The sequence below is a fragment of the Vigna angularis genome, chromosome 7 (assembly GCF_016808095.1).
Source record: "Vigna angularis cultivar LongXiaoDou No.4 chromosome 7, ASM1680809v1, whole genome shotgun sequence".
NCBI classification, from domain to species: Eukaryota; Viridiplantae; Streptophyta; class Magnoliopsida; order Fabales; family Fabaceae; genus Vigna; species Vigna angularis.
In genome coordinates, this window is record NC_068976.1 from 5,424,090 (window position 1) to 5,451,005 (window position 26,916).

General features: G+C 37.5%; 1 protein-coding gene across 1 annotated transcript; it reads right to left on the reverse strand.

The window, feature by feature from the left end:
• Positions 1–9,842: 9,842 nt before the first annotated feature.
• On the reverse strand, positions 9,843–13,017 carry LOC108336319 (uncharacterized). The gene is made up of 6 exons (XM_017572734.2): positions 12,777–13,017; positions 12,625–12,679; positions 12,499–12,549; positions 10,587–10,678; positions 10,429–10,506; positions 9,843–10,206 (listed from the first exon to the last, which is right to left on the reverse strand). The coding sequence occupies exons 1-6, from the start codon at positions 12,830–12,832 to the stop codon at positions 10,059–10,061; spliced, it is 480 nt and encodes a 159-aa protein (XP_017428223.1). The 5' UTR covers positions 12,833–13,017; the 3' UTR covers positions 9,843–10,058.
• Positions 13,018–26,916: the final 13,899 nt, after the last annotated feature.

The following is a 26,916-nucleotide window of genomic DNA, read 5'->3' on the forward strand; positions in this document are numbered from 1 at the left end:
AAATAAACTGATTTCTAAGGTTTGCCTAAACTAAAATTTGAAAAAGATAAATTATGTTCTGCTTGTCAAAAAGGAAAAAAAAAACAAATCTTCTTTTTCATCCAAAAGCACAATTTCTACATCAAAACCTTTGGAACTTTTACATATGGACTTGTTTGGTCCATCTAAAATTAAAATTTTTGGTGGAAACTATTATGCACTTGTGATTGTTGATGATTACACTAGGTTTACTTGGACATTCTTTTTAACTTTGAAAAGTGAAGTTTTTAAAGCATTCAAAACCTTTGCAAAACGTGTTCAAAATGAAAAGGATATGAAAATCAAAGCCTTAAGAAGTAATCACGGTGGTGAATTTCAAAATGAATCTGTTGAGATTGTTGATAGGGGGAGCACTAGTTTAGCTGAACCTACAATCTCAGAATTTCTGGTTTTGTATGATGACAATACATAATTAATAACACATGTGTTTATGTGTTACATGTTCATTACTTTCATGATTATTTGAGAACATGTTTGTGTTGATTCTGTCATTGCTGCAATTCACTGTGTTTTACATGAGATCTTATATGTGAATGCATGACATATATTTTAGAAAAGGAAAACCACAAGCACTTTTGTTGAACTTATAATATGTGGCAAAACAACAGTTTTAAGTCGACTTCATTATGAAGTAAGTCGATTAAAACTCGTGACTTTGCACAAACTTTTTCAAAGTGTGCTGTGAGGATTTTTGAAGAGAAAGTTTTTCAAAACTTTGTTTAACTGTGTTGTATAGTCAATTACATGCAACCTGCATTCGACTAAGTCTGTTACAATTTTGAAATTCTGTTAATGCTTGTATTAAATGTTACAACGACTATATTTTTAAATATGTTCACCAAGCATTTATTGTGATTTGACTGCATTAATTGTCCATTCAATTAACTGCATTGAGTACTGCTAACTTTTATAACTGTTTTGTTATATTCGATTTTATTAGTAGAAAAGTCGATTAAAATGCGTCAAAGTTGCGAATTGCTATAAATTGACGCGAATTTGATTTCTGCAAGAACTTTTGTTATTCTAACGATTTGATTGATTTCTTTCAAATTATTGATCTCTTGCAGAAAGTGTGAAAGCTCCAAGAATTCATCAAGAAGACTGTGGTGTTCATCTTTGGTGATTGCTTGACGAGAAAGAATATGTGTGCTCTTATTGTCTGATCAATCTGCACTTGATGTGTCTATTTCGTGATCAGTTTCTATCAATCTTGTGAAGATTGGAGTTGCCCTATTGTGATTACAGGAAGAGAATGTGTGACGTTCTGAACTTTAAGGATTGTTCAAAGTGATTAAAGACTGCAGGAGAGGGGACATCTTGTTGTTGTTCTTTGTTTGTGTATGCCTATATTTTGATTAGAGGGTTAGAGAGGTGTTTTATATTTTTGACGTGGATGTCGCTATAAAAGCCTTGTTGTAAAAACCTTGATCATTATAGTGCATTTGCTTCCTATGGTGGAAGGACACTGGATGTAGGCTTGGCCGAACCAGTATAAAAACCCAATGTTTGATTTTTCTATCCCTACTCTATTATATTTAGTCGACTTTATTTTTCACGCATTCGACTTTATTCCGCTGCACTACAAAATCTTTTTCCTTGCGTTTCAAGAAAACTTTTAAAGGCATCTACTTTGCGAAAAAAAATTAAAGAAAATATTATTTTTGTGTTTCACCAATTCACTCCCCCTCTTGGTATTGAAACTAAGCCATTCTATTTTCAATAGAATCTTTTGAAAAGTTTTGTGATGAGTATGGAAAAAATCAAAATTTTTCTACTCCTAGAACTCCCTAACAAAATGGGGTTGTTGAAAGGAAAAATAGATCATTAGAATAATTAGCTAGAACTCTTTTGAATGAATCAAATGTACCTAAATATTTTTGGGCTAATGCAGTTAGTACTGCTTGTTATGTGTTAAATAGAATGCTTATTAGGCATGTTCTTAAGTTAACTCCTTATGAATTGTTTAAAGGAAGAAAATCGAATGTGTCTCATTTAAGAATCTTTGGATGCAAATGCTTTGTTTTAAATAATGGTAAAGATAATCTAGGTAAGTTTGATGCTAAATTTGATGAAGCAATTTTCTTGGGCTATTCTTTGACTAGCAAAGCATATAGGGTGTTTAATAGAAGAACTTTGATCATTGAAGAATCAATGCATGTTGTCTTTGATGAAATTGTGGACCTTGAGGTGAATCCTCTTGAGTCAAATAAACCAATTGCAAGTGATGAGGATTATTTAAGGGAAGCTCTTGAAGAGATGTATCTAAACGAAAACAATCATAGAGAAACTCAAAATCAAGATATGGATCCTAAGAGCTATAAACAACCTCATGGCCTCTCCTTGGATAACATCATTGAAGACATTTCAAAAGAGGTAACTACTTGACACAATCTAAACAATTTTTTATTAACAGTAGCTTTTGTGTCTCAGATAGAACCTAAGAATATAAAAGAAGCTCTTCAAGATGATAAGTTGTGCATTGATATGCAAGAAGAGCTAAATCAATTTGAAAGGAATGACGTTTGGGAACTCATTCCTAAAAAAGAGGACTATCAAGTCATAGGGACAAAATGGGTTTTCAGAAACAAGCTTGATGAAGATGGAAACATCATAAAGAATAAAGCAAGGCTAGTTGCCAAGGGATACTGTCAAGAGGAAGGTATAGATTATGAGGAGACATATGCCCAGTAGCCAGGTTAAAAGCAATTAGACTTTTACTTGCTTATGCATCATTGATGAAATTTAAACTGTATCAAATGGATGTAAAACGTGCATTTTTGAATGGTTTAATAAAAGAGGAGGTATATGTTAGTCAACCTCCTGGATTTGAAGATTTCAAATTTCCTGATCATGTGTATAAATTGAAAAAGGCATTGTATGGCCTTAAATAGGCACCTACGTCTTGGATTGAAAGACTTAGTACCTTCTTGATTTAAAATAATTTTTCTAGAGGAAAAGTTGATTCAACCTTATTCATTAATAAATTAGGAAAACATATTTTGATTGTTCATGTGTATGTGGATGATATTATCTTTGGATCTACTGATGATTCGTTATGTGAGGGTTTTGCAAATATAATGCAAGGTGAATTTGAGATGTCTATGATGGGTGAACTGAATTTCTTCTTAGGATTACAAATTAAGCAAATGGAAGGTGGAACTTTCGTTTCCCAAACCAAGTATTGTAGGGAAGTACTTAAGAAGTTTGGAATGGACACCTGTAAAGAAGCCAACACCCCTATGGAAACCTCTTGTTACTTAGATAAGGATGAATCTGGAGAAGAAGTGAATCAAACTATGTACAGAGGGATGATAGGATCTCTGTTGTATCTTACTGCTAGTAGACCTGATATTATGCAGAGTGTTTGTGTATGTGCTAGGTACCAAGCAAATCCCAAGGAGTCTCATTTAACTATTGTTAAGAGAGTGTTAAAATATCTTAAAGGAACCACCTCCTTTGGACTTTGGTATCCCTCTGATGCTACACCTAGTTTGATAGGTTATTGTGATGTAGATTATGGGGGCTGTAAAATAGATAGGAAAAGTACTAGTGGTACTTGTCATTTTCTAGGTTGTTCTTTAGTGTCTTGGCACTCAAAGAAACAAGCGTGTGTAGCCTTATCTACCACTGAAGTTGAATATATAGCAGCAGGCAACTGTTGTGCTCAAAAATCCTGTGGATGAAACAGCAATTGGAGGATTTTAATATCTTCCTTGATCACATTCCCCTGAAATGTGACAACACTAGTGCAATAAACCTAACCAAGAACCCCATAATGCACTCTAGAACTAAGCATATAGAGATTAGGCATCACTTCTTAAGAGATCATATCCAAAAAGGGGACTAAAAGATAGAATATATTGATACTTTACATATATTAGCAGACATTTTTACAAAAGCCTTGCCTAAGGATAGGTTCTATGATCTTAGAAGAGAGTTAGAAGTTATAGATATGTCTTAGTCTTAAGATTCATGACTTTTTAAGTTCTTTTGTACTTCTAGCGTATTTAATCGATTATTATAAGAATATAATCGATTATTTCGAGCTTGTAGAAAAGGTTTTCGTTCGCTCATAATCAATTATTACGAGTCATGATCGATTATCCTAACGTGCATTGAAATTTGGGTAATCATGAACAGACAATCGATTATCACCAATCAATAATCGATTATCATGCAATTTCTAGAAATTAACTTATGAACAGATATATCACTTACAATAATCGATTATCATGCGTGCAGATTCGAAAATAGAGTCGTTACAATGACTATAAACGGTTATAAACGGCCATAAACGACTAGTTTTTCAATCTTTCTTATAAATAACCCCTCATAATCGATTAATAGTCACTCCTTTGCACCTAAAAACTCTATCCAACTCATTTTTGCATAAAAATTCCCTCTTCCTCTCATCACTATTCACATATCCAAATTCTCTCATCTTGTCATGGCTTAATCAAGAAGACCTCGCAGAAGGGCAGTTGGAGCTTCTTCATCCAGACCTCGTGCTCCTCGCCCTACAACCATTGAAGGATGGATCTCTGATCAAGAAGAGCATGCATAATATATTCACTTCATGCAAGAGCATCGGATTATGGCTGTAAAATTCATCTGACTAGATTTCTACCGATTCTATGGCTTCTAATTTGCTGATCTCTTTGGAGCTCAAGGTCTCACTCATCTTGTAGAACAAAAGGGGTGTATATACCCTGATCTCATCATAGTGTTCTATTTCAACCTAAGGTACCGCGATGGAATCATCACCACCAAGGTAAAAGGGGTTCCCATTATTTTGGATGATGACATTTGGACAAATGTTGCACAGCTCACCATTTGGGATGATGCTGTGAAAGTTCATCTTGGGGTGCCAGATTTCAACCGCCTCCTTGCCTTCCAATCCTTTCTTCGTCATCCTAAACAGCAAACAAATCGTCGTCAATTACTGGTGGGCGGCTTCAAAGTTGAAGAATGCTTAATTCATTATCTGATTGTGTGGCTTTTGTGCCCCCGTGCCACAAATCATGCTCAGTGTTCTGAGCAGGATATTCTTCTTCTGTATGGGATTTTAAATCACATACATATTGATTGGCCTGCACTCATCTCAGACACTATGCTGAAGGATAAAAAGTATCATGCATATCATCTATCTTATGCACTCCTCATTTCTAGAATTCTTGAATACAAAGGAGTAAATGTGGAAGGAGAGCTCACCCAAACCATCCGAACAATTGGCACTGAAATTGGGGAGACAACGTTTCGTCAAATGGGTTTTATTGCTTGGATGATGATCACCAAGATAATGAAGATGATGATATGGACGCTCACATGGCTGAACCAGTCAGAGCTGTTGCACCTTCTGATGTTGGTCCTTCCCAAACAACTGAAGGACATGAGTCTTGCTCAACAAGCCCATTTTGATCAAATCTTTGAGTGGCAGCAAACTCATGAAGAATATGTGATTGACCAGTTTAACGACTTTGACACCCATCTTGGAAACATTGAAAATCATCTCAATCTTCATCCTCCAGAAAAATCACCCAGTCCAGAATTTTAGACTTTAGGTCTTGTGTTTGTTTGGTTGCTTGTTTGTTTTGTTTTAAATTAGTAAGATGCTTCTAAATATTTATGTACTTCCTTATGTTACGAATGACATTTTCTCTTCAATTAAATAAAATGCTCTTTTGTTCAAATATAGTGCATACATTGTTTTAAAGAGAGGGAGACCCTTTTGAGGGAGAGATGATTAGTTTTTTGTTTCTGATAAAAAAGGAGGAGAAGAACAAATTCATAGTGCAGTTACTGCTAACTTGTTTCTTTGTTTGAGTTTGAACTTTTTTTGCAGATAACACAAAGTTGCTTTTAAACAAATTATTTTTTATCATCATCAAAAAGGGGGAGATTGTTACCAATAAGGTGCATTGTTATTTTTAAAAGATAATGATTTTGATGATGCTGCAAGAGAAGAACTCGAAGAATGAAGTTGTAATTTATTTAAAAGCACTTTTGTAGACTGCAAATGTATTAGGAATAACTTTGAACATATAAACACTTAGGAATTTTCTGTAATAATCGATTATCACGAGTCTTTTTGAAAAACCATTGCTCTCGCAAAAAATCGATTATTGCGTGAAATAATCGATTATCCTGGTCTGCATGTGAATTGCTCAAGGCTCGCAGATAATCGATTATTCCTTAGGATAATCGATTATCATTCTTTTGAAAACCTTGTAATGGACTTGAATAATCGATTATTACTTATAGTAATCGATTATTAGTGGCAGTTGTATTGTGTCTTTTTAATTTCAGACCTGTGGGCTATATATAGTTGTCTAAAACCCTTAGAGGGTTCATCTAAGTCATTTGAGAATATAGTGTGATCTGGTGAAGTTCTCAAGTGTTAGTTCATCACTCTTGTCAAGTCTTGTAAATAGGAGAAGCTCACGCTTTGTGTGTGAAAGGTCGGAGCAGTTCTCTTCAAGTTGGCATAGTTGTTTTCTTTCGGTTCGTTGGTCGAAAGAAGATACTTGTTGCACTCTTCTGGTTCGTCTATCGAAGGAAAGTGTTGGCTGCTCGCTTCCGGTTCGTTTGTTGAAGGAAGTTTCCTTCCGGTTAGTTCGTCGAAGGAAGGTTTTGATTTTCTATTTACATTCATTATTTTGTATCTGTAAAACTGTTTTAGTGAAACTGCTAATCACTCTTTATAGTGATTAACAATTGGACGTAGAATCTTTTGATTCGAACATCTGTGTGATTTTTTCTACTCCCTACACTCTGTACATTTTTTGCACATCAACTGTTTGATAAAACATTTAAGAGAAAATCAAAAGAACCATTTTTAAAATTGACCAAACAAGCTCTTTACTTTTAACAATATGTATCGTACTCTGAGTTTTAATATTTCTGCTGCGCAATATCGGTATCAATTGTTCCAGCATAAGATTCTCAACAACAGTAGACTCTTTCATTTCTAAATTGCAAATTTTATTTCTCAAAATTACTTCTTCATCTAAAGCTTTTTCATACTTAATTTCCAAATCATGAAATTCACTTTTTAATTTTTCATTTGTAGCATCCAATTTCTCAAATTCATTTAGCAATTCAAGAAAGGCTTTTTGTAAATCAATCTCACTAGTTTCAAAGCTAGAACAACTTACTTGGCTTGTAGTGTCATCAAGATTTTCCATTAAGCAAAAGTTAACTTCTTCATTGGAGTCACTTGAACTAGACGAGCTTGAGTCATTTTCCTCCCAAGCATTGTACACTTTCTTCTTTTTGTGAAACTTCTTTTCCTTCTTTTCCTTACTTTTTTTGTTTTTAGGACAATCCACCTTGACATGACCTCTTTCTCCACGTCCATAGCACTTGTAACTTGAGGAGGCAGTAGGAAACTGCATAAAAGGTTTGACTTAAACCACCAGAGAGGTGGTAAGGAACAACACGAAAGGTTTGACCTGGACGATCGGGTAGATGGTATGGAACTACATGGAAGGTTTGACCTTAATTGTTGGGTAAGCGACAAGGAACTACATTAAAGGTTGTTCAAGGATCGTGAGTGGATTCCCATGATATCCTCTGATGGCAAATCCCCTAGCCATGGTCAAGAACTTTCAAGAGAGTGAAAGTCATCCATGAAGATGACATCAACTCTACCTCGTGGGCCACCTTTAGAACCATCATAGAGCATGGATTGAAGAGTAGTGTAGGATATCTAGGCCATTGTATTCGGTTATGTAGTGTAGGTTTAAAGCTTGTATTAAGGCCTAAGTAGCATAGGATTTTCCTTAATTTAGACATCCAAACCAAGTGAAAAGTGTGTGTCATGTGTCATGCTTCCATCGAAAAGGATTTGCTTTTTAGAAGTGGCCACATGGCACCTTAGGAGGGGAGAGGATTTCTTTTTGCTAGTGACCACATGGAACTCTAGGAATGAAGAGGATTGTGTTTTATGAGTAACCACATGTCCTCCCATCATTGGAGAGGATTTGTGGACAATTGACCACTCCTTAGAAGGCCTCATTTTTTGCCAATGAGAGCAAAGATGGGAGATCATATTTTTAGGGTTAAAAGGAGACACTCTTAGCCTATAAATAGAGGTGTCTCCACCCTTGTATTTCATCTTAGATTAATGTAGTATTATGCTGCCAAATTATGATCATACACTTCTTAGATCAAAACTAGAGAAACATTAGAGATCCCTCTAGTCACCTTCCTCTTTGAGTTGGCCTCACTTCTTTTGGAGCCACCAAACACTACATCATCACCACGATATCTCCTAGAGGTTGTGAGCTTCTACACCATCCACAATTTAGCTCAACATCCTTGGACCATTTACCACCACTTTTATGCACCATCCATCCAAGGAAACACCCCTCCATGCACATTTCCTAGTTTTGGCCCAACCTAGCTAAGGAGGTTGTCATCATCCTCAAAGCATGAACCGGAACATAATAAGCATAGGTTGTGTCACCAACCTATTTTCCATGGCTTGGACTCATCATCTTGTCTTGCCTTGGCTGTGACATATGAATTCAATTCACTAAACCTTGAAAAGAAGACCTAAAGACAATTTCACTAATGTAGACAGGAATTCAGAGTCAAGGAAAGGGGGCTAGAGGAAGCTATCGAGAATCTCTAGCTAAGGACTCTCAAGAAAGGAAAATGTCTAAAGTGATCTCAACATAGTTTCCATTAAGGAATTCAGAGTCCAAGTGTACAGTGATAGAGGTCTCTATTTATAGGAAAAGAGACCTTCAAGTCTCGATTAACTGATTTCTAGCACATGTCCTATCTTCACATCATGAATCATGGATTAGTGGACAAGTGGCACCTCACACTTTGTATGCTTTTACCCATGTGTGAAATGTGCTAAACGTGAGGTGTTCTTGAAGAAAGGTTGATCTCTTGTACAAAGCTCGACAACCCGACATTTAGTATGGAGCGCAACAACCTAACCATCATTATCAGCAGCCTAACAATCAGGATGGAGTTAGGATGGAGGTATAGGAGCTGAGATGAAATAAAGGAGCTCGACAAATTGACATAAGTGCTTTGAATGAAAGCTCGACTAAACACACGAGAGTTTGACTAGTCACATGAGAGCTCAACTAAAAGCTAAGGTGTTCGACTATAATCAGAGGAACCCAAGTGAAAGGATGAGAGCTCAGTTAGAAACTAAAGAACCGGACTTGAAACAAGGAAGCCTGACTATAAACAGGTAAGTCCAACCAGAAATAGGAAAGCTCGGTTGAAAATCCGACTAAAAGCAAGGAAAACTCAACTCGTAAGAAAGAGAACTCAGTTGGCATAGCCAACCCGACATGAAACTTGGTCTACAAATACAAGGTCCAAAAATAAGGACCTAATACACTTCTACATTATTTGTATATTTTAGAAAAAAGAAAATTAAGTTAAGTGTATGTAAGCTCTAAGGGTAATTGTCATCACATTAGCACCCTGTTAGGATTTTATGGAAACTCCATAAGTAAACAGAGCAAAACATCTGCGGTAGGATTTTCAACGTAAAATTTCAACTATACGGATGTACAACATTGGAATGCACTTGCAATGATCCTTTTCAAAAAATAAAGGGGGATCACGAGGTTGCGTAACAAGTTATTGATTATTGATTTAGGTTCAAGATACCGAAAGAGATGGAGATCAGATTTTTCTTGAGTTTTCAAGGACAAGTCGATTCATTAAACCTTTTTTTCCCCTGTAAGGCAGAATAAAAATTCATTCTTTCTGAGATTACAATGAAGCTATCAAGTTTCAACTAAAAATATAATCAAACTAAGGTATCAAACTTCAGAAAGATAAATGTGTTCTGAGATTTTCCTTTTCTTTGGTCAATTATAGATTCAGTTGAATTATTTTTACATAGCGATGAACATTTTCTCTAGTAGTAAGAGAATACTTTTTTTTTCAAACCATTTGAAGATAGATTAAATAAGCAAGACAAAAATTCAGATATCCCATGCTATGGAGGGAAAAGCACAGTATCCGCATTGCTTTCGATAGAATCACAAATCAGATCCAGATTTTTCCTCTTTAGGAGGAGCAAATTGCCTACTGAGATGAGAACGTGTCCAGGGGTCCAGGGGTGCTCTCTGTGGCGGCTGAGGAGTTGGTGGCTTTGCCTGCCTAAGCTCATTTTCTCTGTCAATAAACCTGTTTTAAAGCATACAATGTTTTGAATATAAAGTTTCATTCTCAACCTCGTAATTCTTAAGCACCTTGGAAGATTTAAAGGATTGAACTATGGCAACACCATATGGCAGACAGGCAACAGCAAGAACAATGAGCAAATAAACACTTCTTCAGTGAAATTAAGTGGGGCTACCCAAATAAACGTAAAATGAGTGTAAAACTAGAATATCAAAATGTACTCACTCAATATAGGCCATTGGTGCAGCATCACCCACTCGAATTCGGGTCCGCAGCAATCTGGTGTATCCTCCAGCTCTATCCCTGCACAACATAATCTCCGGTCAGTGTTAAAACAATCTACCATAAATGACAACTGAAACTATATCTAGTTTATTCCTTACTTGTACCGATAAGCCAGTTCTGTAAACAGCTTGTGAAGGACATCATCTCCTCGTACAAAACTAGCAGCACGTCTTGCAGCACATTGAGATCCCTAAAACAATTTATAATATAAACTCTAGGCCAAAGCCAGCAATCAAGCTAAATGAAAAAATTCAAATGATGACCCTGATAAAGAGTTTATTCTCAAGGCCAAAATAAATAAATAAATTGACAACATTTATCTGTTTCTAGGGAACTGCATAAATAACAAAGCACAATCCATGGGAACAATAATATCTAACATGGGAAATGATGTATATGTTATTGAAGTTATATGTTATTAATTGTTTCTTTGCATATTTCTATATCTTATATATTGAAGTATATGTTACATTTTTTAATGTTTATGAATATTACTATTCACAACACGATACAATTTCCGATTCAAAATTTAAACTCTTCAATACGTGATACGATTCGTGATTCAACTACCATGCCACAAATAGTTTCTAATCTCTATTAATTCTAATTCAAAACTGTTTTTGGTAAAATATACAGTTTCTAACAATCCTCTGCAATATCGTGTAGTTTTGAAGATGCAGAATGGTCATTCCTCACCTTAATTCACATTCAGTTACATACAGTTGCCAATTCTTAACAATTATAATCTAAAGTCCCATAAAAGCAGTGTAAAAGAGTCTTAACAAACTTCGGAAAGGAGTTAGTTGCAACAGGAGTTTGCAGCCCATCATTAGGTTCCACACATTGTTTCATACTCTTTTCAAGTTTCAAGTAATTATATTTCTCCTTCTATGGATCAAACTATCCTTACACTTTTTACTGGGATCAAAATTGGATACAGGAGGGCTGAAAGTCTTTGCCTAGGATAAGTTTCACAAGTAGAAATAAGCTAGCAGTCATTTTAAATAAAAATTTCAAAGATATAAACACAAGTTAACATTTATGTGTTGTACTTGGACTACTAATTCAAAACTAATCATCATCTTGTGGAGCAATGAAAAAAGAGGAAAGTAAAATGAAAAAAATAGAGGAATAATAATGCATCATTCTATTGCAAATCAAAGTTATAACGCTTCTCACAAAAAGTATGGAGTGCTTTCAAACAGAGTTAAAAAGATCCAGTGATACCGAAGCATGTTATTACTACCTAAGAAATCATGAAATGGTATGAATTTGTTTTTGGACGGAGAAATAGTAAAACAAAGACGAAGATAGCAAGAGTTACCAAGGCATGAAGAAATTATGGAACAGGAGCAGCAGTTTTTTCATTCATAGTTTATTAAAGATATTCATAACCAGTGGTGAATATGATACATATGTAACTCGAGAAACGGGAGCTTCAGGTATTTTGGTCTGCAATGATCAATTTTCTGGGGTGAACAGATGAATTTCAGTAACTAAATATAACCTCTAATAGGCTGGAAAGTCACAATCTCAACATGGGAAGGTTAAAAATTCCCCACCATAGAATGACCCATAATTCTTACAAAGAAGAGAGAAAATGATTATGTCTTACGTGTATCATCGTATAGGGATAAATTCACTTCACAGTTCACAATACAAAATTCCTCCCCCAAACCCCAACTTGCCATATGCCCTGATTGAGGTGGAAAAGATGCAAACATGAAAAACTGAGACAACCTAACTTGGCCTAAAAATAAAAAGCCACTTGGTGGGATATCAACAGTTGCCATTAGAAAATATAAACCTCCAATAAATTTCGAAATGCATTTGGAGGTAAGAACACCTATTTACAAATTCCACGCATCAACCAACCCCCTTAATAGATTCATCCTAGTTTTTAAAGTAATGTTCGAAGACAGATAAACCAAAAGCTAAAATTACAGCGCAAATTAAATTAACCGAACCCAAAATGAATCAGAAATAATGGATGAAGAATAGCACACAAACCTCCTTTCCAAGCTGAACCATATTATCCGCTAGTCGTCTGATCTCTTTGGCCTGAACGCAACCAAATTACATGGAATAAAATGTGAGATTGAAGAAAGTGGTAAATGATGTCGCTTGAAGTGGTACCTTGGCCACAGTAGTTTCGATACGCTCGTGTTTCACCAACTGGGAAACCATGGTTCTATATAAAGGAAAGTCAGACAGGACTCAACATATTTCCAAACCAATAACTCAAAGAATGAGCTGAATTGAAAGTGTTAACTAACAAACTAATTAACCTGAGCATGGACATACGGTGACCTGTGGGTCGACCCAGCTTCCTGAATTTTGTCATTTTCGCAGAAAAACGAAAACCCTAACAATGGTAGCTTTATTGCGGTACACTCTCCGCAGAACCGCCGCATAGACCAGGGTTCGGCTTCAGTTACGAGGCTGCTGACCAAACTTTTGAGTTTTAGGGTTTTCTTACCGATCTAGGCATGGGGGCATAAATTACGAATATTTACGAAAATAGGCACAAGTACACACCACTTCAAATTAAGAAGTTATCTATTTTCTTTTTTGATATAATTGAAAGGTGAGAGTCCATCACCTCTTTAAAAATTCAATAATCGGTCATCCTAATTCAAGCTAAAATAATGAGTTTGGTCAAATTTGTTACACTTAGACTAAAGTCTAATAAAGCTTGAATAAAAAGTCTGACTTAGATTTAACACAACTCGATCAACTTCTAATATAGTCCGATGCAAGTCTAATACAACTTGATTTCAACTTCTGATATAGTTCGATGTAAGTCTAACACAACTTGATTAAGGTCTGAAAGTTTAATATCACATGAAACCGAGGTGAAATTTTTTATTTTTTTACATGAAAATTGATTCATGATAGACTGTCAGGATGTATCAAACCCTGGTCGAGTTGTGTCAGACTTTACCGAGTGATATTAGACCTAATTCGAGCTTTATCAGACTTTGGTCGAGCTGTATCTGACATTGACCAAGCTATGTCATACCTTGGCCGAGCTGTTGGGTTGTGATTGTCAAACTCTTTGTAAGTTGACCAAACTGTTTAGCCAAGTTGGGTTATTCGGGCTATTCTGTATAGATTCTTTGGGACCTCGGTTTTTGTGTTCTAGAGCTTGTTATAGGGTGTTTTTAAGGTCGACCTGGGGTTTTCGGACCCCAACTGAGTTGTTGCTTGCAGTTCCCGAGTTGTATATTTGTTGAGTTGTTGTGTGTGATGTCGAGTAATGCTTTTGTGGTTTTCCTTGCTCTGTGCATGTTGGTTGAGTTGTTGTGATTGATTTTCGAGTTGTATGATCTAGTTTCATGCTAGATATTGGATGATTAATGAGTATTATTGAGTTGAATGGTTGATATGATATGATTCGTTAAGAGATATGAGTTTGGTTGTTATATGTCTTTTGTTGCCATAACTATAAAGTCGGGATTATTTTTCTTTTTGGCATGAGGACTTTCGTAAGCCAAGGAAAGAGGAAGAATGGTTTATTGGTTTCCTTCATAAGGCTTTGGTGTTAAGTAGAGTAACTTGTGAGACTTATGGAAGCAAGCATATAGTGGTTTTACCGTAAGGCTTTGGACTTAAGCAGAATATTCATAATGCTTATGAAAGTAAGGGGAACAGATCTTAATCATAAGGCTTTGGTCTTAAGCATAGTATACTTGTAAGACACATGGAAGTAAGTAGAGAGAGGTTTATCCGAAAGGCTTTGAACTTACACATAATATACTTATAAGACTTATGGAAACAAGTAGGATGTCGGTATGTCATGGAAAGAAAAAGGCATTGATTGAATACAACTTGATGGTTTGGAAATTCCATGAATATGGCATGTTCTTATGAATTGAAATGGATGGTTTGAGTAATGTGGATGAGTGCAGCTTTGATATATTTCATCCTGTGTTTTATTTGGTTAGTTCAACCTTACTTGTTTATGTTTGTGTAATGATCATATAATGTGTGTTGTTATAAGGAAGCAGATGTTGTTACAGAAGATTCTGAAGTGAGTTAGAGCAAAGAGCATTGCTAGGAAAATCGTTTGGGATTTTGGAATGTATTTTTTGCAGGTATCCGCGGATACCCACGGGTATTTTTTAAATGGGTACCCATGCGGGTAGCTGGTCAGATAACAGGTACAATTTTATCTAGCGGATCGGGTTGCGGGTAGGCATTATCCGTGTCTGACCCGACCCGTTGTCATCCCTACCTGGTATCTTCCCGATACATTGTCTAATTGAGTTTCACCCTCTTTTGGTTTCCATTACACAATCCCGTTTTGCTACCGTTTAACTTCAAATTAAATGTCAGAGTTTCACTCACTCTTGGTTTCCATTATACATACTTGTCTAGCTATTATTTAACTCCTCAAAGTTAAACGTAAAGTCTTTTAATTCTCTTCAAAATTTACAATCAAAAGATTGGTTAAAAGTCCTTAGATTTCAGAGAGGATATGTGATCAATACAATTCAATCTGACAGACTCATTGAATATTTTCTCTCTTCTCTCTTCTTACAAAAGTAAGCTTATATATAAATGAAGCTTAAGAGTCACTAGTACAAAATAAGGCTACAACGTCTAACGTTCAACAACAGGAAATGAACAAACCAACGTTAAAAATGTCCAGTGACATTGTTGTAAATCAATGCAATAAGCTAGACGTCTATTAGGCCTCCCATCCGACATTAATGAATAAATGACGCCTGACCACGCACCCAAATGACGTTAAATTGTATCGTCAGTAAACATATAACGTCCACTTAGGCAACACCAGACGTCCATACCAAAATAAATAAATATGAAACGCTCATTATATTCCCCACAGTTTCACTTTCAAAAGAGTTTTTGAATCCTTTTGAAAATCCTACAAATCCTTTCACCAATCTTTTGCTTCCCTACAGAGCTTTCATAGCCAACAATCATTTTGTTAACTTTTTGTCTTTGAATTTCTATTAACTCCCAAGTTCACAAAAGCAAGACATTTCTTTGTTGTTGATTCATCATTATTATTGATGAATCAATATTTTCTCACTTCACTTTGTTTATTGTGCTAGAATTAATCAGGAAATTGTGCTTAAATGTTCGGTATTTTCCTGTTTTTACTAATTGTGTTTAATTTGATCATTAATTCTAATTTTAATTAATTTGAATTATTTGAGAGAATTATTTGCATTAGTAATTGCAGGAAAATTGTGGAATTACAATTTGTGACATTTGAAGGTTTAATGAAAAATGGAAATTAAACTCAGAGCATCTCACGGCCATTCACGGTTTAGTTGGAAGAAAATTCAAAATGAAGTGGATTCACTTGGAGAGTGATGTTTACGTTGGTGGAAGTTTTAGCTCAAAAGTTTAATAAGCTGAAAAATAAAGTGCACCCATGCACGTTACTTGCTGCCACATCTATATTTTATTCACTTTTGTTTTCTTAGGAGACAAAGAGTGCAAGAGTAGCATGGGCTTTGAAACATCACGTCCCGTGTCCAGTACAAAAGAAATAAAAGTGTGATATTCTTCTTGGAGAAGATGCGCACAGGAGAATAAGAAAAGTGTGTTGTAATGAGAAAAAGAAAGCCAGCTACACACGTTCGTTACAGAGAGCACTTGGTGACGTGCTGGAATGGAGAGTTTCAAAAGAAAGAGTTAATTCCAGCTGCACGGTGTGTTGATTCCAGAAGCACCCAGCAAACTTGAAGATAGCAGCTGCCTCACGGACCATTCACCCGCCACCTTAGTTGATGCATGAAGAATTGATGGAGCAAATGTTGCACGGATTGCTGGAAAAGAAGCAACAGAGAATGAAGCCGCAAGGAGCAGTGGTATGCACAAGCTGAAGCGGTCATTTCAGAGGGAGAATAGCAGCATACTGATCCAGCAGCTTCACGTCCAAGCAGTCCAGCACGTTGGGGAGAAGGTGTCTCGGTTTTCCACTTCCAGCACTCTCACACGTCCACCATGGCAGCAAAGAATGAAGGTGCAGTAGCCACCTAGAGAAGTGAAGCTCAAGGAAGCTCATGGCTTGATGATGAATGAGAAGAAGAAAGCTAGAGGTTGTCACGACCAAAGCAGCAAGTGATTCATTTTGGTATTTTGTGTGCATGAAGAAGAAAGGTGTTGATTCAATTTGATGTCCAGCAAAGTGGTGCCAAGGAGATTACATGGAGTTCATCACGGATGGGAATAAGTCACGGCTGGAGCAACCAAGGAGGCAGTCACCATTGGAGAGTTGCTGGAAATGGAAACAGCAGCAGTAGTGAAGTCACGGTCCAGCATGGAGAGAAAGAAACACACTTCCTGGTACTAGAACACGGTGATTGATGATGAAGAATGGAGGTGCAGCTGCAACGTGTGAGGCAAGAAGAGTGACTGCCATGGGGGATTCTCGGTTGGAAAGAAGCAAGCAAGAGTTGAAGCAGCTAGAATGAAAGGCACTCATCACGGTCCAGCAGCTCCAGCTAGCATTACCATCCAACCTTAGGTGTGCACATATGAAGCATCCAGCGTCATCCAGGTAGCAACACGGGATGAGTTTCAAACCCAACCTCCACGTCCAGGAGCATCACAGCTGAATGGAGAGTGGAGGTGCACTAAGCCACCGAGAGCAAAGCGGAAGCAAGCAGTTGAAGATGCGGTGATTAATGGAGCTGGTTCAGCAGTGCAGGGAGTTCTCGGACAAGGAGTAAAGGGCACGGTCCTGCAAGCTTGAAACGGGGCAACCAAACACAGCAGCGGACCACATCCAGAAAAGCACCATCCAGCGTTACAGCAGCTCACGTAACAGCATCCACGTCTAGCTCATAGAGAATGGAAGGCAACGGAAGCACACACCCAAACGTGAATGGCAGCAAAGAGCTGGAAGAAAAGTGAAGCATGGGTGTTGATTTATTCACGGTGATTTTTGTCATGGAAGTGAAGAAGTGATTAGTTAAATAAAGCGTGATGGAAAATGGAGGTGCAAGAGCCGCACGCGAGAATGGAAGAGGTGCAGCGTGGTGTGTGCTTGGAGAAGAAGGAGAAGCTTTCGGTTCTCCATTCCAGCCAAGCAACGTCCAGACGCCAGAAAGTTCCTTGGTCCAACATCCAGCAACCTCATGGTCCAGCAAGCTTGGTCCAAACAACCAGGCAGCAGTAGGCTCACGGTCAATGGAGGCAGAAGCATCTTGATCCAGTAGCTTGGTGTGCATGGTGATGAAGGCAATAACTTGGTGCAGCAAGTGGAGAGGAATTCACAGAAGCAAGATTTCCAAGTGTTACGGCTGGAAGAAGCATACACTTCACTGACCAACAAAGAGAAGCAAGCCAAAGGAGCATCCAGCATCATCCACACGTAGCAACCATCACCAACCCGTCCAGCAGTTTGAGATCATACAGCTCGGGAGGAGTCTCGGTTGGAGGGTACACATGCAGACGTCCAGCAGATGGTAGCAGAGAGCGTCCAGTCTAGCTGAGATGAAGAAGAAGCATACCGAGAGGGAGGTCTTCACGGTTCAGCAGAGGAGTCTTCACGTTCCTAGCCACGTCCAGCAGCATGCGGAAGTGTACTGAGGGCCCCACTTTATTTATTTATGGAACAAAGTGAAAGAAGAAATTAATTTTAAAAGGATGGTAATGGTATACCAGAAGGGAAGGCATGGCCAGCATCCACCACACGCACCACTACATCTTCATTTCCAGCGAAGAGTAGCACTGACCTCTGAGAATAAAAGAGGTTCCAACAGTTGCAAAAAGAGGTTCACAGTCTGGGGAGAGTTTTTCTCTCTTCCAGAGAAGCTTGGGCAGAGTGTTTTGATTTTCAGAAATGTAATAGTAGTGTAGTAGTCTCTTTATCTTTTCAAAAAAGTATTTTGAGTGCTGGAACTGGTGTGGAGTCACGGCAGTAGGAGGTGGAGCTGTTGGTGATTGGCACAGTAGAAGTTTACCAATTGTGGTGTACGGTTCGAATTTAATTTTCTGTGTTGTAATGAATTTTAATTTGAATAGACAATGTGATTTAATTTCCTGTTACTAAATTGTCAATTTTATTTTGTTGTTGTAATTTAATTTCTGTTGCAATATAAATTCTGTCGTTGTATGCCTATCGTTTAATTTTTACTGTTGCTTGCACTGCGTTATTGACTATTGCACGTTAAATTATTAGCTGTAGTTTTGATTAAATGTTTTGCCGCCGTAATGTTGATGTTGTTTTCAGATTTGAATTTTACTGTTTTATGTTTTTACTTTTTACTGTATTTTCTGTTTTTACTGTTTTCTGTTTTTACTGTTTTCTGTATTTTCTATTTTACTGTATTTTCTATTTTACTGTTCCAGATTTAATTTTTACTGTTTCATGTTACTGTATTTTCGTTTTTACTGTTTTCTAAAATTTTCTGTTTTCTGTTTTCACTGTTTTCTGTTTTTACTGTTTTCTGTAATTTTCTATTTTACTGTATTTTCGTGTTTACTGTTCAGATTTATTTTTTACTGTTTTCTAAAATTTTCTGTTTTTACTGTTTTCTGTTTTTACTGTTTACTGTATTTTCGTTTTCTGTATTTTTATTTTCTGTATTTTAGTTTTCTGTTTCAGAACTGTTTTTAATGATTTACTGTTCACTGCAATTTCGTTTTTACTGTAGTAATTTCGTTTTTACCGTTTTAATTTTGTTTTACTGTACTGCGTTTTACTTCATCGTATTTATTTCAACGTTTTTAAAATTCAGTCGCATTTAATTTTCATCGCAAAAACAACCATTTCAAACCCCCCCCCTTCGTGTGTGATCTGAGACTGAACCACAATATTGGTCCTTGAGAGACGACCTAGGAGTCACATCCTAGCTATACTGCATTATTTTTCGTGCATCGAATTTGTACGCGGTGCGACGCGCGTGCCAAATTTTGGCGCCGCTGCCGGGGATCAATAGTGGTTTATCTTGGATTTTTTTGTTGTTGTGTGTTTGTATTTGTTATGTTTAATGTTTTGTCTCGTGTTGTGATGTGATGTTCTGTTTTCTGTACGCATGTCATATGTATTTTGATTGTTAAAAAAAAAAATTAAAAAAAATAAAATAAAAAATGTTTTGTGTTTTATTTGTTTCGTAAATTTCAGTATTTTTATTTTTTCATGTCTACCAATTTTGATTATGTGAATTATGCTTATTCTGCCAATGTCTGTGATTATGATTCTCCTTCTGCTTGGTACTCTGATTGTAATTCTGCTGAATTCTACGATGAGAATTATATGGCTCGTCCTAAATTTCCTGAGACCGCTCATCGTGAGCCGGTTCCACCTACTGAGGATGATGATCATTTAGTGATCCCCACTGGACTGATAAATTTGCTGCCCCATTTTCATGGAGTTGCGAATGAATGCCCGCAGGCGCATTTGGAGAAGTTCTATGGAATTTGCTGTTATATGAAACCTCCAAATATCCCAGATGATCACATTTTCTTGAGGGCATTTCCGCATTCATTACAAGGAGCAGCTAAGGATTGGCTGTATTGTCTTTCTCCAGGACTCATTACCAGATGGGAAGATCTTGAGCAAAAATTTCTGAGCAAATTTTCCCCTGTGCATGATGGAAACAACAACAATCCTGGATGGAATGACCCTACCTTGGGATGGTACAGTGCTCTACAGCATCAATATCAAGAACCACCATTCCAGAGTACTTTCATGCCTCCACCAGTCCGGCAAGAACAGCAGATGCAATTCCATGATGTTACTGCCGAAATAGCTCCTCAGCTTTTCACTTCTGAACCCGCATTGAAGGAGTTATTGGAGCAGAAAACCATGCAGAGCATTCAGTTTAAGCGAGAAATCATGGAGCTTCAACAAAAGACACAAGCTCTCATTCAGAGTACGAATAATCAGATATGGCAGTTGACTACTCAATTCACTGAACAACAGTCTCAAGATTCAGAGATACCATTTCAGACTGTTCAGATTCCAGATGACGATGGCAGTGCCATCAACATAGGAGATGGGGAACAAAGTTATGAGCTTACCACTGAGCAACCTACTTTCCCATCGTCCTATGTCCCTATTCTTACACCTGAGGAGACTGACGAATATCTTGAGGATGAGGCCAGAATAAGCAGTACTTTTGAGCCAGGTAGACCACCTTCATCTTCCCACACTTTAGCAATCTTCAAGGAAGTGGAGGTAAGCATACCGCAAATTGATTATTTTGTTGATTGTGATGATGATCGGTATGCTGATGACTATATTGTTGCTGAGTCTGATTTTAATTTTTCCTCTGTGCATGATGAGGACCGCTTTTTACTATCACACTCGAATGATTATTCTCCATGCATTGAACCTGAATCTGAGTGTGCGGTTAACATAGTTTCTAATTTTGAAATTGATTCATGTTCTGAGGATGTATTTGAGGTTCAGCCTGTTACACTGGATTTGGGTGTCATACACGTGCATGAAATTTCTGCAGTGCCACATTGCACTAACCCTATTGCAGGAGGTACACATGAGTTTGATCAACAAACACCGACAGTGGACAACAAAGGTGCTGACATTGGCAGTTCGAAGATCAACAGGCATCTGCTGAACCCGCTCAGTAACACTATTTGCTGCTTAGATCCGGCGATGGTGGATATTTCCCTGCTTGATCAGATATGGAGGATGAAGCAGTTTTTCCTATTAACTTTCGTGCTGGATACTGAAGCGAAAAACATCTCCCTGCTCGTCCAAGTTTGGCAACTGCCACCATAACCAGGGAAGTTTTCCTGTTCTTCTTCCTTAATTTTCTTGGTTTGTGAATTAGGGGAGAATTCTGATTTTCTTAGTTTTCGATTTGTTATTTTTATTTAACAAAAAAAAAAAATTTTTTTGTGTTCTGTTTTTGGTCTGTTATTTTGTTAATGTATGTTTTGTAAATATGTGTTTTGTTTGCTGTTTTTGAAATATGTGTTTTATCTGCTTTGATATCTTGTGTTTGGTATTAGGTATTTTGTTTTGTTAATACGTCTTCTGTTTTATTTATTTATTTAGTTTTCGTTTTTGTTTAAAAAAAAAAAAAACAGAGAACAAAATTGCAGTAATAGGGCAGAGAGGTGAGGTTTGAGCAGAGATATAATCTGAGTGCATTTATTTAAAATAACCTAATTCACCGAAAACATTCTGTCTTACACTGCTGATAATAAAATAAAATACATAAAAACAAAATAAAGATGTTCAGGGTTCGATCATTTCTGATCGTTAAATATTACAGACCATAAAAAAAACATAATAAAAATTAAAAACATAAAAAAAAAAAAAAATTAAGTGTTCAGATTACATGCCTTGTTCAAATTCTGGCCACACTCGGCCAGCTAAAACATAAAAAAAAAAAAAAAAACATAAAACATTAAAATTTCAGCGAAAGAATTCTCGAGCTGGTTGTGGAGGTCTAAGGGAGAGCTCCGTCGAGGGAGCTCTGGTTCGGAATGTGAGAAGCATGGGTGGAGGGATTTGTCGTACGTCCCTATCGTCGTCGATGATGATCGGAACGGGAAACAGATTCAGCAGCCTCGGTGCCCTCATAATCACCCAGTCATAATCTTTCGGCAAAAAAAAAAAAAAAAATTGTGTGTTAATAATAGAAGAGGAAAGAAAAAAAATCAATAAAAGTGAGTTTTGATCAGAGTCTTACCGTACATATATAGTGGCAGTTGCGAAAACTGAGTGCCAGTAGGGTCTATCTCCGCTTGCCAGCGCCTGACCCGATTTCCGTGATTGTTGAACCAGCAGTGCACGTTGTATTCGCTGGCATCTCCGAAGATCCTTAGTCGAGACGCGATCTCGACGACTTGCGCTCTGCTTGGGTGTGTGACCCCAAAGTTGTAGATTCTGGTCATCATCTGGGTCTGATCTTCGGTAGGACGCCACCGCTGACTGGTGTATCTCTCTGCTTCCATCTCGCTCATTCTTCCTCTCGCTGTATTCTTTAAAAAAAAAAAAACAAAAAATAAATAAAACAAAGCATAACTCATAAAAAAGCATTGCATATAAAAAAAAAAAAAAAATTCTTAGTTCTGTGTTTTCTTTATTTGTTCTTGTTTCCTTTTAGATTTATTTTGTCTTGGCTGTCTTTGATGTTTTTGGTCTGGTCTCAGATCTGTTTCACGGTCCTTGCAAAAGGGTCCTAAACGGATCTACGTCCTGTCGTCCTGTTGTCCTGTTGTCCTTGTCCGTGTTGTTCTTGTTTTAATTTATGTTTCTGTGTTTTTAGTTTTTAGTGGGGTACGTGGCGTTGTTCTACCCGATTGTCTCTGCCATACCTTCAAACGAAGGGAGATTAACGTCTGGTTTCCAGCCTATATACCCCTTAAGTTTTTAGACAATTGTGTTTTTAGTGTTTTAAAATTAAAAAAAAAAATTGAAAAGGAGAAGAAAGAAGATGGAGCGGAAAGAAAAATAAAGAGCAGTGCAAAGAAGAAAAATAAAGGAAAGCAGGAAAGGAAATAAAGAAAAAAATACGGGAAAGCAGGAACGGAAATACAGAAAGAAGATGGAAAGCAGGAAAGGAAATAAAGAAAAAAATACGGGAAAGCAGGAAAGGAAATACATAAAGAAAAGGGAAAGCAGTAAAGGGAGAGCAGCACAGAGGAAAGCAGAGGAAAATAGAAGAAGAAAAGAGAAAGCAGAAAGAAGGAAAAGTAAGGCAAGTAGAAAGAAAGGGAGATCCAGATGAAGAAGGACTTACCTGGAGAAGTGGGCTTGCAGAGGCTCCTCGACGGTCTCAGACTCTTCAGAAGGCGCGGTGGCAGAGGCTCCGCGCAGCTCCGGATGCTCAGAGGAGAGAGTGGAAGAGAGAAGAGAGAGAAGAGAGGAGTAGAGAGAGAGCAGGGCAGTCAGAAATGTCGCTCAGGCGCTGAAGTTGGCCCATTTATAGCCAAATTGTTTTCACTGTAGCAATAGTTCCGGTCATTCCCACCGAAACTGTTGCCACAGTACCGGTCTTCTCCTTTTTCAAAAAAAAAAAAAAAAAAAAAAAAAAAAAGTTAAAAAAAAAAAATTATTTTTTTAGCATCTACTGATGGGTGCTAGGTGATTTGGACATCTGCTGATGGATGTCAATGATAACATCTACTGATGGATGTTACTGAAAATTTCTTCCCATTTCCCTACCTTTTATTGCACTTGTCCATAATATGTTTCGTGTTTTGATTGCTGATGTATGCTTAGAACACATTGAGGACAATGTGTAGTTTAAGTGTGGTCTATTGGAAGAGATTCTGATTGTTCTTTGTTTTGTGTGTTAAATTTTTTGTTTTTGAGTGTTAAATTTTTTTCTGTTTTAGATTGTTTTTAGTGTGTTTTGTGTGCAATTTTACATTTTTCTCTTCAATTCTGGACTTTGTTTAAGTTGTAGACTCGTCTTTCATTTCACTTGATTAATACTCATGGCATGAAATCTTTGCTTTTCTCTGCTTGGAAAATGATTATGCTGTTTAAGAGGTTGATTTGATTGTGACAAATACCCTGTGAGAATTTGAGCCACTTTATTTCTTTCTTGCGTGTGACATGTCTCTTGATTGCTTGCACATGTGCCTTGGCTTGATTCTTGTTGATAATTCCTGATGGATATGCATGTTTAGAAATGATAAAGGCATTTTATTTCTTGAACCTCGTTAGCCAAATAAGCCTACCCTGTTATTATCATTTGATAACCCCTTTGAGCCTATACTGTATCCATTTCTTTGTTTTAAAGCTCATACAATAGCCCTAAGTGAAAAACCATGATTACCTTAACCTTAGGAAAATTTGGAGCTTTGGAAGTGTTTTGGGAATAAGTGTGGTCTCCGTGGGGATTCTTATAAATTGGCTAGTTGGTTCCTCATCTTGTTTTATTTTTGGAAATATGATCTTGTTGAGTGATAAAAAAAAATTGAAAAAAAAAATTGAAAAAAAAAGAAAAGAAAAAAAAATTGAAAAATGAAAAAAAAAAACAATTTTGTGAATAATGGAGTCAAGAAGAGGATTGAATTAGAGGTTTGGGTGTGATTTGACTGTGTTTACACTTGTTCCCCATTGCTCCTCTATTTCTTGTGGTTTGTAGCTACTTATCCATATTTATCCTCCCTTGTCCTTGGCCTCATTTCAGCCATAAAAGACCTTTTGATTTAAACATGCATATACTTCTGAGTGTTGATTTTAGAGGCTTGCCAAGTCTGTTTGTGTTTGTTTTCTTGAGTGCATTGAGTTGAAATGTTTACCCTTGACACTTGAGAGAAACACTGATAGTGCATCTGTGAGGTTTTGGTACTTTTAATTCACCTCTTGAACTGATTAATTATTTTACCATGTTTTGAATTGCTTGGATTAATTTCTGTGAGTATCTGCTTTATTCGATTATGTGTTGGATATTGTCTACATCTTTTCGTTGTCCAGATTTCTTGAGAACTATGTAATTTGTTTTGTTTCCTAGTCAGTCTTTATTTTCTGTGTGCTTAGTTTGTGATGTACCCTTGAATGTCATCTGAACTATTTCCTGATTTGCGTCTTGATTTTGCCCAGGAGTGCAAAAGACTAAGTGTGGTCTATTTTGATGAATCAATATTTTCTCACTTCACTTTGTTTATTGTGCTAGAATTAATCAGGAAATTGTGCTTAAATGTCCGGTATTTTCCTGTTTTTACTAATTGTGTTTAATTTGATCATTAATTCTAATTTTAATTAATTTGAATTATTTGAGAGAATTATTTGCATTAGTAATTGCAGGAAAATTGTGGAATTACAATTTGTGACATTTGAAGGTTTAATGAAAAATGGAAATTAAACTCAGAGCATCTCACGGCCATTCACGGTTTAGTTGGAAGAAAATTCAAAATGAAGTGGATTCACTTGGAGAGTGATGTTTACGTTGGTGGAAGTTTTAGCTCAAAAGTTTAATAAGCTGAAAAATAAAGTGCACCCATGCACGTTACTTGCTGCCACATCTATATTTTATTCACTTTTGTTTTCTTAGGAGACAAAGAGTGCAAGAGTAGCATGGGCTTTGAAACATCACGTCCCGTGTCCAGTACAAAAGAAATAAAAGTGTGATATTCTTCTTGGAGAAGATGCGCACAGGAGAATAAGAAAAGTGTGTTGTAATGAGAAAAAGAAAGCCAGCTACACACGTTCGTTACAGAGAGCACTTGGTGACGTGCTGGAATGGAGAGTTTCAAAAGAAAGAGTTAATTCCAGCTGCACGGTGTGTTGATTCCAGAAGCACCCAGCAAACTTGAAGATAGCAGCTGCCTCACGGACCATTCACCCGCCACCTTAGTTGATGCATGAAGAATTGATGGAGCAAATGTTGCACGGATTGCTGGAAAAGAAGCAACAGAGAATGAAGCCGCAAGGAGCAGTGGTATGCACAAGCTGAAGCGGTCATTTCAGAGGGAGAATAGCAGCATACTGATCCAGCAGCTTCACGTCCAAGCAGTCCAGCACGTTGGGGAGAAGGTGTCTCGGTTTTCCACTTCCAGCACTCTCACACGTCCACCATGGCAGCAAAGAATGAAGGTGCAGTAGCCACCTAGAGAAGTGAAGCTCAAGGAAGCTCATGGCTTGATGATGAATGAGAAGAAGAAAGCTAGAGGTTGTCACGACCAAAGCAGCAAGTGATTCATTTTGGTATTTTGTGTGCATGAAGAAGAAAGGTGTTGATTCAATTTGATGTCCAGCAAAGTGGTGCCAAGGAGATTACATGGAGTTCATCACGGATGGGAATAAGTCACGGCTGGAGCAACCAAGGAGGCAGTCACCATTGGAGAGTTGCTGGAAATGGAAACAGCAGCAGTAGTGAAGTCACGGTCCAGCATGGAGAGAAAGAAACACACTTCCTGGTACTAGAACACGGTGATTGATGATGAAGAATGGAGGTGCAGCTGCAACGTGTGAGGCAAGAAGAGTGACTGCCATGGGGGATTCTCGGTTGGAAAGAAGCAAGCAAGAGTTGAAGCAGCTAGAATGAAAGGCACTCATCACGGTCCAGCAGCTCCAGCTAGCATTACCATCCAACCTTAGGTGTGCACATATGAAGCATCCAGCGTCATCCAGGTAGCAACACGGGATGAGTTTCAAACCCAACCTCCACGTCCAGGAGCATCACAGCTGAATGGAGAGTGGAGGTGCACTAAGCCACCGAGAGCAAAGCGGAAGCAAGCAGTTGAAGATGCGGTGATTAATGGAGCTGGTTCAGCAGTGCAGGGAGTTCTCGGACAAGGAGTAAAGGGCACGGTCCTGCAAGCTTGAAACGGGGCAACCAAACACAGCAGCGGACCACATCCAGAAAAGCACCATCCAGCGTTACAGCAGCTCACGTAACAGCATCCACGTCTAGCTCATAGAGAATGGAAGGCAACGGAAGCACACACCCAAACGTGAATGGCAGCAAAGAGCTGGAAGAAAAGTGAAGCATGGGTGTTGATTTATTCACGGTG

Excerpts from the sequence above, each read along its gene's own strand:
- LOC108336319 (XM_017572734.2), bottom strand. The coding sequence starts at position 12,832 with ATGACAAAATTCAGGAAGCTGGGTCGACCCACAGGTCACCGTATGTCC. Across the intron at positions 12,680-12,776 it reads CACCGTATGTCCATGCTCAG|AACCATGGTTTCCCAGTTGG; the intron begins GTTAATTAGTTT and ends TCCTTTATATAG. Across the intron at positions 10,207-10,428 it reads GCACCAATGGCCTATATTGA|GTTTATTGACAGAGAAAATG; the intron begins GTGAGTACATTT and ends GCTTTAAAACAG.